General features: G+C 44.9%; 1 protein-coding gene across 3 annotated transcripts in view; it reads left to right on the top strand.

The window, feature by feature from the left end:
* TECPR2 (tectonin beta-propeller repeat containing 2) overlaps window positions 1-13,651 on the top strand; it is a 140,162-nt gene that overhangs the window by 99,321 nt on the left and 27,190 nt on the right. For all 3 annotated transcript variants that reach the window (XM_030804133.1, XM_030804134.1, XM_030804135.1), the window contains exon 17: window positions 4,862-5,010. In XM_030804133.1, coding sequence (XP_030659993.1) covers window positions 4,862-5,010 — 149 coding nt within the window. The remainder of the gene's footprint in view (window positions 1-4,861; window positions 5,011-13,651) is intronic.

Below are 13,651 nucleotides of genomic sequence, written 5' to 3'. Positions count from 1 at the left end.
CGAGGCTTCACCATGTTAGCCGGGGTGGTCTCGATCTCCTGATCTCGTGATCCACCCGCCTCAGCCTCCCAAAATGCTGGGATTACAGGCGTGAGCCACCGCGCCCAGCCTCAATTTTTTTTTTAAGATACAGCTTCCCTCTTCTTTCTGCCCCTATACAAATTACCAGAGCAATTACTGCTATAGGATTAAATTAAAGGGATTCTTAAATGGTTGGCTGCTGAACCAAGTTGTAGCGGTCAAATATGGAATTTTGTAGTGATTTATTATAATCCTAGTTTTTGGAAGAAAATTTGCATCACTTAGCAGATATGTAAGAGGCTTGTAACATTTCATTTCCCAGTACACATAAATATGCATTATGTCAGGCATTGGAATGTTTAGCAAACTAATGAAATTTGTAATTTAATTTATCAGGTCACAGCATTTAATGAAGAACTATTCAGTGTCAGTTTATGCCGTTAGGTAACAAACAGGATTGTATCATGCAGTAATTTATACAGAAAAGTATTTTATAAATAAAACATCAAATAAATGGCACTTTTTGTTTTAAAATAATACGTTTAAGAAATAATCCTAAAGGGAAAATTCTGCTTTGTCGAATAAAGTAATTAAAGCATTTTTTAAAAACAAGAGAAAAAAATAAGGACAAAACAGGGACAGGCAGGAAAATGTCAGTGTGTTTGCATCAGCCAGGCTGGGCTGTGCTTCTGTAGCAAGCCCCAGATATCAGCGACTTCACACAGTGAACCGTGGCCCCCGCTCCACGAAGCTAGCCCTGCATCTGTCCTCTTCTAGGGCAGTGGTCCTCCAGGTGGTGGATTCCTGATCCCGCCTGCCTTGCTCTGGGCTCCACCATCTCGGTTCCTTCTGCTCAGAGCCTGTTGCCAGAACTGGTCGTGGGTCCTGCCTAACTCTAAGGGAACGTGAGGGAGCCATGGAGTGTTTGGGGAGGCCTGTGGTCTCTGCCACCACATTCACCACATCCTGACCACCTCTTCCGTGGGACGGGCTCACAAACCGCATTCATCCAGGCGGCCTGGGTGACACTCTGGGGTAAAAATCTGCAGGAAAGCCCTCAGTTCAACTTTGTCGTCTTTCACCTGTCTCTTCAATTCGGAATAAGCTGGTTTATACACTGGAAGTGCATCGTCTAGCAGTCTTTTATATGTGTTCTGAAAGGATGTTCACTGTGTAATGTGAACTCCATGTTCTGTGAGCGGTGTTGTTGCTGCCAACTCTGAGATGCTGGCCTGGTGTGTTTTTGTCACCATGTGACTCTGTTAGCATGATCACTGCTGCCTGTAGTTTCTCTTAGAGGCAGATTGAAGATTCTAATGTAAAATTATTTTTTAATTAGCATTTGTTTCTCAGCTATTTCTAGAGTTACTGCTGAAGGTACTTTATTTTGACTGGTACAGATCTTTGCATATGTAATATTAGAGTTCCAGGGAGTTCTGTTTAAACTCCCTGGTAAAACATTCTGTACAAGATCAAGGGAGGAGAAAATACAGTTAATTTTTGGAATAGAGAAATTGTCATCTTTAGGAAATGCACAGAGGAATAATGATAATTTTTTTGTGTAGCAGTGAATGAATAGCTTTAAGTTGATGTCGTAACTGAAGACACATGACGAGGTTTTCACATAGCAGAGTCGTGCCTCTGTGTTTTGCTATGCTCCGTGGGCTGTCATCTGATACCAGTGACAACTGTGCAAGGGCAGCACCTCCTGATTCTGCACCCAGTGTGGGGCGTCCTCCACCTGTCCCTCCTCCGGCAGCACCACCAGCTAATGGAGCTGCACACCTTTTATTCCCCAGTTGAAAGTCAAAATAACCCATCACAATTAAAAACTTCTCATCCAAAAACACTATTAAGAAAATGAGGCCGGGCGCGGTGGCTTAAGCCTGTAATCCCAGCACTTTGGGAGGCCGAGACGGGCGGATCACGAGGTCAGGACATCGAGACCAACCTGGCTAACACAGTGAAACCCCGTCTCTACTAAAAATACAAAAAAATTAGCTGGGCGTGGTGGCAAGTGCCTGTAGTCCCAGCTACTCAGGAGGCTGAGGTGGGAGAATGGCGTGAACCTGGGAGGCAGAGCTTGCAGTGAGCCGAGATTGCACCACTGCACTCCAACCTGGGCGACAAAGTGAGACTCCATCTCAAAAAAAAAAAAAAAAAAAAAAAGAAAATGAAAAAGCAAACCACAGACTAGATTTACAATGCACGCATCTGACAAAGACTAGTACCTACAATGTGCAGAGAACTCCTGTAACTCAGCAGTCAGGAGACAGTTCATTTTAAAATGAGCAAAAGACTTGAACAGGCACTTCACAAAAGAAGATATACAGACCGGGCGCGGTGGCTCACGCTTGTAATCCCAGCACTTTGGGAGGCCGAGGCAGGCGGATCACGAGGTCAGGAGATCGAGACCACGGTGAAACCCTGTCTCTACTAAAAATACAAAAAATTAGCCGGGTGTGGTGGCGGGCGCCTGTAGTCCCAGCTACTCAGAGAGGCTGAGGCAGGAGAATGGCGTGAGCCCGGGAGGCGGAGCTTGCAGTGAGCCCAGATTGCGCCACTGCACTCCAGCCTGGGCAACAGAGCAAGACTCTGTCTCAAAAAAAAAAAAAAAAAAAAAAAAAAGAAGAAGATATGCAGATGCCCATAAGCATATTAAAAGATTCCCAGCGTCATTCCTTAGCAGGAAATACAAATTAAAGCCACGACATGATACAACTTCACCTCTCCTAGAACGGCTGCCATGGAAAAGGTTCAGGGGTGTGGGCAGCCAGAACCCACAGACACGGCTGTGGGTGTGGAGCACAGGATCTCCATTAGGGAAACTGGCGGTTTCTTTAAAAATGAAACAGGCTGGGCACGGTGGCTCACACCTGTAATCCCAGCACTTTGGGAGGCTGAGACGGCCGGATCACCTGAGGTCAGGAGTTTAAGACCAGCTTGGCCAACATGGCAAAACCCCGTCCCTACTAAAAATACAAAAATTAGCTGGACGTGGTGGCAGATGCCTGTAATCCCAGCTACTTGGAAGGCTGAAGCAGGAGAATCACTTGAAGCTGGGAAGTGGAGGTTGCAGTGAACCGAGATTGCACCATTGCACTCCAGCCTGGGTGACAGAGCTAGACTCTGTCTAAAAAAAAAAAAAAAAAGAAGGCAGAGGTTGCAGTGAGCCAAGATCACGCCACTGCACTCCAGCCTGGGCAACAGAACCAGACTCTGTCTCAAAAAAAATAAAAAAGAAGTCAGTTCAGCAGTTACCTCAGGGTAGAGGGCATTGGCCAGAAGGGAGTTGAGGGAACTTTTTGGGGTGACTAAGTTGTTTAAAACTGATTGGGACAGGTGCGGTGGCTCACACCTGTAATCCCAGCACTTTGGGAGGCTGAGGTGGGCGGATCACTTGAGGTCAGGAGTTCGAGACCAGCCTGGCCAACATGATTAAACTCCAAATGATGGAGTTTAATCTAACAAAAATTAGCTGGGCATGGTGGCACACACCTGTAATCCCAGCTACTCAGGTGGCTGAGGCACGAGAATCACTTGAACCCAGGAAGTGGAGATTGCAGTGGCCCAAGATCACACACCTGCACACCAGCCAGGATGACAGAGCGAGACTCCATCTCAAAAACAGAACAAAAAACAAAAACAAAAAACCAATTCAACTTAGCCCTGAAGATCTGTGCATTGTGCTGTAGGTAAAGTCTCAGAGGTCAGAGGTTGCTGATGCAGAGGACCCAGGCCAACCCAGGTCCAAACCTTAGATCCTCCTTTGCCTCCTGGCCTGGCCACCTCCTGCCATGTGGCCCTCAGCAGATCTCTTTCTGGCTGAGTCCCGATGGTCTCATGCGTGAAGTGGGACGATACTAATCGTGTGTCATTGTTGTAGGTTTGAGATGAGTATATGAAGACCTGGCTGACCAGCCTGTCCACAGCAGCTGCTCAGAAACTGTTGACTGCTGTTCTTTTAGCCAGACTATTATCAAATGTAATTTCCATTTTTAAAAAACTCTTCCCATTTCCTTTCCTCTTGCAATCAGTCTCAATAGCAGTGAGAAATAAATAAAAACGAAGATTCTTTGGGAGACTTAGTTTTGTTTTGTTTGTTTTTTTGAGATGGGGCCTTGCTCTGTCACCCAGGCTGGAGTGCAGTGGCACCATCACGGCTCACTGCAACCTCGACTTCCTGGGCCCAAGCAATCTCAGCCTCCCGAGTAGCTGGGACTACAGGTGTGTGCCACCACACCCAACTAATTTCTGTGTATTTTGTAGAGACAAGGTCTCACTGTGCTGCCCAAGCTGGTCTTGAACTTCGGGGTTCAACCGATCCACCTGCCATGGCCTCTGAAAGTGCTAAGATTACAGGTGTGTGCCACTGTGCCCAGTCAGTTTAATTCTAATTAAGATCAAGATTATCTGTAAATATGAGTTCCCTCTCTCCAAATCTAGAATTTGCTGGCATTAGTCACATGTCTGAGGAAGCTGACGATGGGACCCACATTGAGATACCAATCCCAGGGCTTGGTGGTTCAGGGCACCGTGCTGACAGCATCTTGACTGCTTTGCCTGTTGCCTGGAAGGGGTGCCGTGTGGCGCCTGGCAGGTAGCAGAGTGGCCAGAGGCCATCATTACTCTCTTGAGTTACGATGTTCTCAAGCTCAGCTGAGTCCACACAGCCGATGTGGATGGACTAGGACAGATCTGATGACTCAGCGTCCAAGTTCAGTTGCAAATGCAGCCTCATTTCTTTCTTTGAAGTAGAAAATCAAACTTCATAGATTAGTTGAAAGATGAGTCATTGTACAAAAGTAATTATAGTGTGTGTACTTTTCTTTGTCTACAGGAGCTGTAAAATTGACAAGCTTGGCATGTGGAAATCAGCACATCTGGGCCTGTGATTCCAGGGGTGGAGTTTACTTCCGTGTAGGGACTCAGCCTCTCAATCCCAGTCTCATGCTTCCAGCCTGGATAATGATTGAGCCACCTGTCCAGGTAAGCAGAAGTTAGCTGGTGGAACTCACTCCTCAGTAACTGTGGAGTTACTCACTCCTCAGAAACTGTGAGGATGCTGGTACTGGGAAAAAGGATCCCCACAGCCTTTAGAGGCCTCCCAGCAAATGCGGGGAGCCATGCCCCCAGGGTCTACACACTCTCGTTCATCAACATCACAATTGGAATTCGGGATTTGTGAAGTTTAGAGCTGAACAGATTGTTACAGATAATGAGTCAACACATATATTTTCTCTTTCAAAATAATAATATTTTGTTTCTGACTTTTTACTAAGTGAATATTTTTTAAATCTGCCTATGTATTGGAACCTCTATTTTATAATAATAATGATAATAAATCAGTACCCAGAAGTATAAAGAAGTAAAAGTTACCTTGAATCTTGTCATGGAGAAAATGCTGAGTGCCTCTCTTGGTTTGTTGAAGAAATTCCGTTTCCTGTCCAGCCCACCGCTGGCCAGCTCCTGCCATGTTTCAGCTGACCATGCATTTCAACACAGAGTCCGTATTCTCCTGACCTCCAGCACTCAGCTCACAAGCAGAAGTCTGATTTGAATGTACTATCTAGTTACCCTTAAAGATCCCACAGGCTTGGTTCCTGTGCTGGATAGATTTCTGTTGAAGTTTATAACTGGGGGCTGTGGTTTTTTGAGACTTACTTGCCCAGACTCCTGCTAGCCACCATTTGGTAACTCTGTTGGGAAACAGGTGAAGTTGCCAATTGTGGAGGCAGCAGTGGGGCAGGGGGGATGGTTCATTGTTGGGCAGAGAAACCTTCAGTGGAGTCAGGAAAGAGGTAAAGAGTAGGGTAAATGCCTCTGTGCATAACTGTCTACATTTTGGTCATGGTGAGGCCTCAGGGATGAGGACACCAGTCCCGTCCACCAGCCCTGGGGAGTGTGGTTGGTGGGAGAACCTTTACGGAAATCAGTATTCGGCCCCAGAGCTCTGTGGAGGCCACCACTAGCGGTCATGGCCACAGGGAGGCTTCTCGTCCTCATTGGTGGGTCGTCCTCCTCCAGAGGGTGACGGGGATGATATTGTCTATGACAGCACTTTGTGAATGATACAGCACTGTCAAACTTGAGGTTGTGCATAATGAATTATAACACATGCTCTGTTTTCCCTCTGTACACGGTAACGTACTCATAGTGGCACAGAGGGAGCAGTCCACCCTGCAGAGAGGAGCCTTTATCACTGCCATGTTTAGCACTGCTGGGGTACAGTGATTATGAAAAGCAAGCCGCTTGTCGTTAGTTTAATTATTGTCCTTAAATTCTCTGGTTGCCTGCACCCAGGTGGACTCCTTTGACACACCACTGTCAATACGTTCCTTTTTTTCCTTCTAACAACTTTATATTCTTCCTTTTAAGTTACAACCCGCATAGCATAAAATTTCAGCCTTCTACAGTATGCAGCTCAGTGGTTTTTAGCATATTCACAGAGTGTGCAACAGTTAGCACTATCCAATTCCAGAATGTTTTCATCACTCCAAAAAAAAGAAAACACCCTTACCCATTAGCAGTCACTTCCTGTTCTCACAGAACCAGCCCCTGCGCCCATGGCGGCCACTCATCTGCTTTCTATTTCTATGGCTTTGCCTATTCTGGACATTTTATATAAATTGGATCATATAATATGTGGCCTTTTTTATCTGACATCTTTCACTTTGTATCGTGTTTCAGAGTTCATCCACGTTGTAGATGTATCAGTTCTTAATTCCTTTTTACGACTATATAACAGCTCTGTTGCATGGATAGGCCACATCGGTTTATCATTTCACCAGTGGATGGACATTTGGATTGTTTCTGCTTCTTGGCTACTGTGAATAATGCTGCTGTCAACATTTGTGTGCAAGTCTTTAGGGAGGATGTATGTTCCCGGTTCTACTGGGTGTCTGTCTGTAAGTGGAATTGCAGGTCATATGGCGATTCTGTGTTGAACTTTTTAAGGATGTCAAAGTGTTTTTCACAGTGGCTGTGCCATTTTGTGTTCCACCAGCAAGATATGAAGGTTCTCGTTTTTCGCATCCTCACCAATTTTTTTTTTTTTTTTTTTTTTTTGAGACAGAGTTTCACTCTTATTGCCTAGTCTGGAGTGCAATGGCGCAATCTTGGCTCACTACAGCCTCCGCCTACTGGGTTCAAGCAATTCTCCTGCCTCAGCCTCCTGAGTAGCTGAAATTACAGGCATGCACCACCATGCCCAGCTGATTTTTGTATTTTTAGTAGAGACGAGGTTTCACCATATTGGTCAGGCTGGTCTCGAACTCCTGACCTCAGGTAATCCACCCTCCCCCGGCCTCCCAAAGTGCTGGGACTACAGGTGTGAGCCACCGCACCTGGCCTTTCCAATTTTTTGTTGTTATTTTATTTTTCTGGTCTCAGAAACTGCCTCATATGTCTAATTTTTTAATACTAGTCATCATAGTAGTTGGAAAGTGGTATCTCATTGTGGTTTTGATTTGCATTGACCTAACAACGAATGATATTGAACATCCCTCTTTTCATGTGTTTGTTGGTTATTTGTGTATCTTCTTTCAAGAACTGAGTGTTCCATTTTTTTTTTTTTTAAGATGGAGTCTCACTCTGTTGCCCAGGCTGGAGTGCAGTGGCACAATCTCTGCTCACTGCAATCTCTGCCTCCTGGGTTCAAGCAATTCTCTTGCCTCAGCCTCCTGAGTAGCTGGGATTACAGACATGTGCCTCCACGCCTGGCTATTTTTTTTTTCCATATTTTTTTAGTAGAGGCAGGGTTTCACCATGTTGGCCAGGCTGGTCTCAAACTCCTGGCCTCAGGTGATCCGCCCACCTCAGCCTCCCAAAGTGCTTGGATTACAGGCGTGTGCCACCACGCCCAGCCTCAAATCTTTTGCTCATTTTTAAATTGTGTTATCTTTTACTGAGTTTGTTTGTTTTGAAATGGAGTCTTGCTCTGTCACCCAGGCTGGAGTGCAGTGGCATGATCTCAGCTCACTGCAACTTCTGCCTGCTGGGTTCAAGTGATTCTACTGCCTCAGTCTCCTGAGTAGCTAGGATTACAGGCGTGCGCCACCATGCCTGGCTAATTTTTGTATTTTTAGTAGAGACGGGGTTTCACCATGTTGGCCAGGATGGTCTCGAACTCCTGACCTTGTGATCCACCTACCTGAGTCTCCCAAAGTGCTGAGATTACAGATGTGAGCCACTGTGCCCAGCCTGTTGAGTTTTATATAAGAGTTCTTTATGTATTCTGGGTACTAGACCTTTATCAGACACATGATTTACAAGTATTTTCTTCCATTCTGTGTGCATTGTCTTTTACTTTCTTTATGATGTTCCTTGATGCACAAATATTTTTATTTTGATGAAGTCGTTTATTTATTTTTTCTTCATTTGCTTCTGCTTTTAGTTGCCTAATCCAAGGTCACAAAGATTTACCTCTATGTTTTCTTCTAGGAGTTTTATAGTTTTAGCTCTTACATTAAGTGCTTCATCCATTTTGAGTTGATTTTTGAATATGGTATGAGATAGGTGTCCAAATGCATTCTTTTACATGTGGGTATCCAATTGTACCAGCACCATTTATTGAAAAAACTATTCTGTCCACATTAAATTATTTATTTTTATTTTTATTTTTTTTTGAGACAGAGTCTTGCTCTGTCGCCCAGGCTGGAGTGCAATGGCACAATCTCGGCTCACTGCAAGCTCCGCCTCCTGGGTTCACGCCATTCTCCTGCCTCAGCCTCTCCGAGTAGCTGGGACTACAGGCGCCCGCCACCACGCCCGGCTAATTTTTTTTTTTTTTGTATTTTTAGTAGAGACAGGGTTTCACCATGGTCTCGATCTCCTGACCTCGTGATCCGCCCGCCTCGGCCTCCCAAAGTGCTGGGATTACAAGCGTGAGCCACCGCGCCCGGCCCTCATTAAATTATTTTAACACCCTTGTCAAAATCAATTGATTGTAAATATAAAGGGTTACTACTGGACTCTTAGTTATATCCCAGTGATCTGTGTATCTATCCTTATACTACACTGTCCTGATTACTTAGCTTTGTCATAAATTTTGAAATCAGGAAGTATGAATCCTCTTAACTTTTTCTTTTTCAAGATTTTTTTAGCTACATGGAGCCCCTCCTACATCCATGTGAATTTTAGGATAAGTATGTCAATTTCTGCAAAAAAAAAAAAAAATACTAACTGGAATTTTGAAAGGAATTGTGTTGAATCAGTAGATAAATTTGGAAAATCTTCTAGTCTGTGAACATGGAATGTCTTCCCATTTATTTAGATCTTTACTTTCCTTCACCAATGTTTTGTAGTTTTCAGAGTATATGTTTTATACTGCTTTTGTTAAGTTTATTTCTAAGTTCTGTATTCCCTTTGATACTATTGTAAATGGAATTGTTTTCTTGATTTTCAGATTGCCCATTGCTAGTATAGATTTTTGTATATTGATCTTGTGTCTGGCAACCTTGCTAAACTTGTTTATTGGGTCTAACAGGTTTTCATAGATTCTTTTGCATTTTCTATAGATGAGATCATGGCTTCCGACATGGTCTGCCAATAGAGATAATTTTACTTCTTCCTTTCTCTCTGTATGTCTTTTATTTTACTATCTTGCCTGATTGCCCTGGCTGGAACTTCTAGTACAATGTTGAGTAGAAGTGGCGAGAATGGGCATCCTTGTCTTGTTTCTGATCTTAAGGGGAAGGCATTCAGTCTTTTACCATTAAATATGATGTGAGCTTTGTGTTTTCTTAGGCTCCCTTTATTAGGTTGAAGTTCCCTTCTATTCCTAGAAGGAATTCTAGGAGTTCTTTCCATTCCTAGTTTGTTCAGTGTTTGTTATGAAAAAAGGGTGTTGGGTTTTGTCAAATGCTTTTTCTATGCCTATTGAGATGGTCCTGTGGTTTTTTTCCTTTATTAATATGATACATTATACTGATGGAGTTTTATATGTTGAAACACAGTTTCATTCCTGGGATAAATCCCAGTTGGTCATGATGTGTAATCCTTTGTATGTATATGCTGCTGGATTTGGTTTGCTAAAGTTTTGTTGAGGATTTTTGTGTCTATATTCATGAGAGATATTGATCTTTGGTTTTCTTGTCATGTGTTTGTCTGGTTTTGGTATCAAGGTAATGCTGGCCTCATAGAATGCATTGGGAAGTGTTTTCTTCTTTTCTACTTTTTGGAAGAGTTTTTGAAAGATTGGTTTTATTTTTTACACCGCATTTGTTAGAATTCATCATCCCATCCATGAATTCATGTAGCCATGTAGGCCTGAGCTTTTTTTGTGGGAAGTTTTTTTGACTACTTGTTCAATCTCTTTATTCATTATAGGTCTATTCAGAATTTTTTTTTTTTTTCTGACATGGAGTCTTGCTCTGTCACCCAGGCAAGAGGACATTGGCGCAATCTCGGCCCACTGCAACCTCTGTCTCCTGGGTTCTTGCAATTCTCCTGCCTCAGCCTTCCTAATAGCTGGGACTACAGGCATGCACCACCACACGCAGCTAATTTTTCTATTTTTAGTAGAGACGAGGTTTCACCCTGTTGGCCAAGCTTGTCTTGAACTCCTGACCTCAAATTATCCACCCTCCACAGCCTCCCAAAGTGCTAGGATTATAGGCATGAGCCACTGCACCCAGCCTATTCAGAATTTTCTATTTCTTCTTCTTCTTCTTCTTTTTTTTTTTTTGAGACAGAGTTTTGCTCTTGTTGCCCAGACTGGAGGGCAGTGGCACAATCTCGGCTCACTGAAACCTCCACCTCTCAGGTTCAAGCAATTCTCCTGCCTCAGCCTCCCAAGTAGCTGAGGTTACAGGTGTGCACCACCATGCCCAGCTAATTTTGTTTTTTGTGGGTTTTTTTTTGAGACAGAGTCTTGCTCTGTTGCCCAGGCTGGAATGCAGCGGCACAATCTCAGCTCACTGCAGCCTCCGCCTCCTGGGTTCAAGCAGTTCTCCTGCCTCAGCCTCACGAGTAGTTGGGACTACAGGCGTGTGCCTCCACGTCCAGCTAATTTTTTGTATTTTTAGTAGAGATGAGGTTTCACTATGTTGCATAGGATGGTCTTGATCTCCTGACCTCGTGATCCACCTGCCTCAGCCTCCCAAAGTGCTGGGATTACAGACGTGAGTCACTGTGCTCTGCCTAATTTTGTATTTTTAGTAGAGACGGGGTTTCACTATGTTGGCCAGGCTGGTCTCAAACTCCTGACCTCAAGTGATCTGCCCACCTCGGCCTCCCAGAGTGCTGGGATTACAGATATGAGCCACTGCACCCTGCCTCTGTTTCTTCTTGATTCAATCTAAGTAGTTTATTCTTTCTAGGAATTTGTTCATTTCATCTATTTTATCTAATTTGTTGGCATCCAATTGTTCATAGTATTCTTTTTTTTTTTTTTTTTTTTTTTTGAGACAGAGTCTCACTGTCGCCCAGGCTGGAGTGCAGTGGCGCAATCTCGGCTCACTGCAGGCTCCGCCCCCCGGGGTTCACGCCGTTCTCCTGCCTCAGCCTCCCGAGTAGCTGGGACTACAGGCACCTGCCATCTCGCCTGGCTAATTTTTTGTATTTTTAGTAGAGACGGGGTTTCACCGTGTTAGCCAGGATGGTCTCGATCTCCTGACCTCGTGATCCGCCCGCGTTGGCCTCCCAAAGTGCTGGGATTACAGGCGTGAGCCACCGCGCCTGGCCCACAGTATTCTTCTGTAATACTTTTTATTTCTGTGAAGTCGGTAGTAATGTCTCCTCTTTCTGATTTTATAATTTGAATTGGCTGGGCACAGTAGCTCATGTCTGTAATCCCACTTTGGAAGGTTGAGGCAGGAAGACCACTTGAGCCTAGGAGTTCAAGACCAGCCTGGGCAGCATAGCAAGACATCATCTCTACCAAAAAAAAAAAAAAATTACCTGGACCTGGTAGTGCACCTGTAGTCCCAGCTGCTCGGAAGGCTCAGGTAGGAGAATTGCTTGAGCCCAGAAGTTCAAGGCTGCAGTGAGCTATGATTGCCAATTTTATTGCCAATTGCCACTATACTCCAGCCTGGGCAACAGAGCATGACTCTAATAATAATAATAATAAATTGAATCTTCTCTCATTTTTTCTTAGTCTAGCTAAAGGTTTGTCAATTTTGTTGCTCTTTTCAAAACACCTCCTTTTGGTTTTCTTGCTTTTTCTCTGTTGTTTTTCTATCCTCTGTTTCTTCTATTTCCACTCTGTTACCTCCTCCACACATTCTTGTGCACAGTGCTTTGCTTGATAGTGATATTCCTCTGGTATCTCCGAGGAATATTTGTCACAATTATCACGTACATGTGGAAGACCTGTGGTAACATTGGACTGTAAAGTTTGTAGGCTCCCAGTGCAGAGGCAGGCCAGTGTTAGTAAAGGGCTGCTGAGTGCAAGAGCGAGGTTTGCAGGATGTGTTGTGGAAAGAACATCCTTGAGTGAGTTGAGCGCCCATGTGCCTTGCCTCCTCCTTTTCCCAGCAAGCCAGAGGCCAGGATGCTGGAGAGTAGGGCAAGCAGGAAGCTGCCGGGCTCAGTCCTCAGTGGGGCTGGAGCCACCCTTGCCTCTGCTGTGTGCACCTCTCTGCAGCCATGGGGCCACACAGGTACCTGGCAAAAGGGTTACATGGAGAACTGTGTGCAACCAGAAATTCCTGTTCCTGTCTCCATGTAGACTCTAGAATCACCTCTAGGAAGCAAAGCTAAAATGGGGAAGAGAGCTTTGCTTAAAGTGCTCTATTGACTGTGGTGATCAACAGCTTTGCCAGGAAAATGGCCAAAATAGAACAAATTCACATGAAAGGACCTCAAAGCTCCACTCTGAATAAAGTAGTGATTGCTAAATGGGATGTTAAGCATGAACTATTTCAAGTAGTTCTGCTGAATAGAGCCACATTTTCTCATTGAGTTAGCTTTTAGCATGCTATGGAAGACATTCAGTTTGCCATGGATTCTGTAGATACAAAATGCTTTTCAAGTTGGTTTCTGTGGGAAAGAAATCAGGCTTCACATGTACACAGGCCTTTCTACTGCACTTTGCCAAGCACTGCCTTATCCTTAACCCTTTTATTGCCCCAGGAAATAGAAAAGTCAGTAGTTCTCCCTATTTTACGAGGAAATCTGTTACCCAGAACAGTTGAGCAATTTGCCTAGGATCCCAACTCTGGTGTGTGCCAAGCTCAGGCGGGGACCCAGGCCCCCAGCTCCCAGGTGCTGCCCCTGCCGAGGCTCCCCTGGGCTGAGGAAGGCGCTTCTCGCAGGCTGCTGGCACTGACGATTGTTTGCTGAGATCAGAAGTGAAGACAAGCTCTGCTGCCAGGCGCTCACCTTGTGCCAGGCTAATGCCTGAAGCACATCTTTCCCTCAGGCCTCACAACAACCTGGGAAGTGGCTGCGTCTTTCCCCATTTGACAGAGGAGAAAACTCTAGCTCAGAGGTTCAGAAAGTTGCCTGAGGCCTCATAGCGGGCAGGCAGCAGGGCTAGGACGTAGACCCAGGTGTGTGACACTCGCCTCTGCCCCTCCTGTGGCTCTGAGGTCCAAGGCCTGGGCCAGGACCAACTGCAGGATGGCAGCAAGCACCAGGTTGTGGCGACATGTCATAGTCTTAGTGGCCTCACACGTGGTATTTT

Source organism: Nomascus leucogenys, chromosome 22a, assembly GCF_006542625.1.
Source record: "Nomascus leucogenys isolate Asia chromosome 22a, Asia_NLE_v1, whole genome shotgun sequence".
Lineage (NCBI taxonomy): Eukaryota > Metazoa > Chordata > Mammalia > Primates > Hylobatidae > Nomascus > Nomascus leucogenys.
This window is presented reverse-complemented; position numbering and strand designations above follow the sequence as displayed.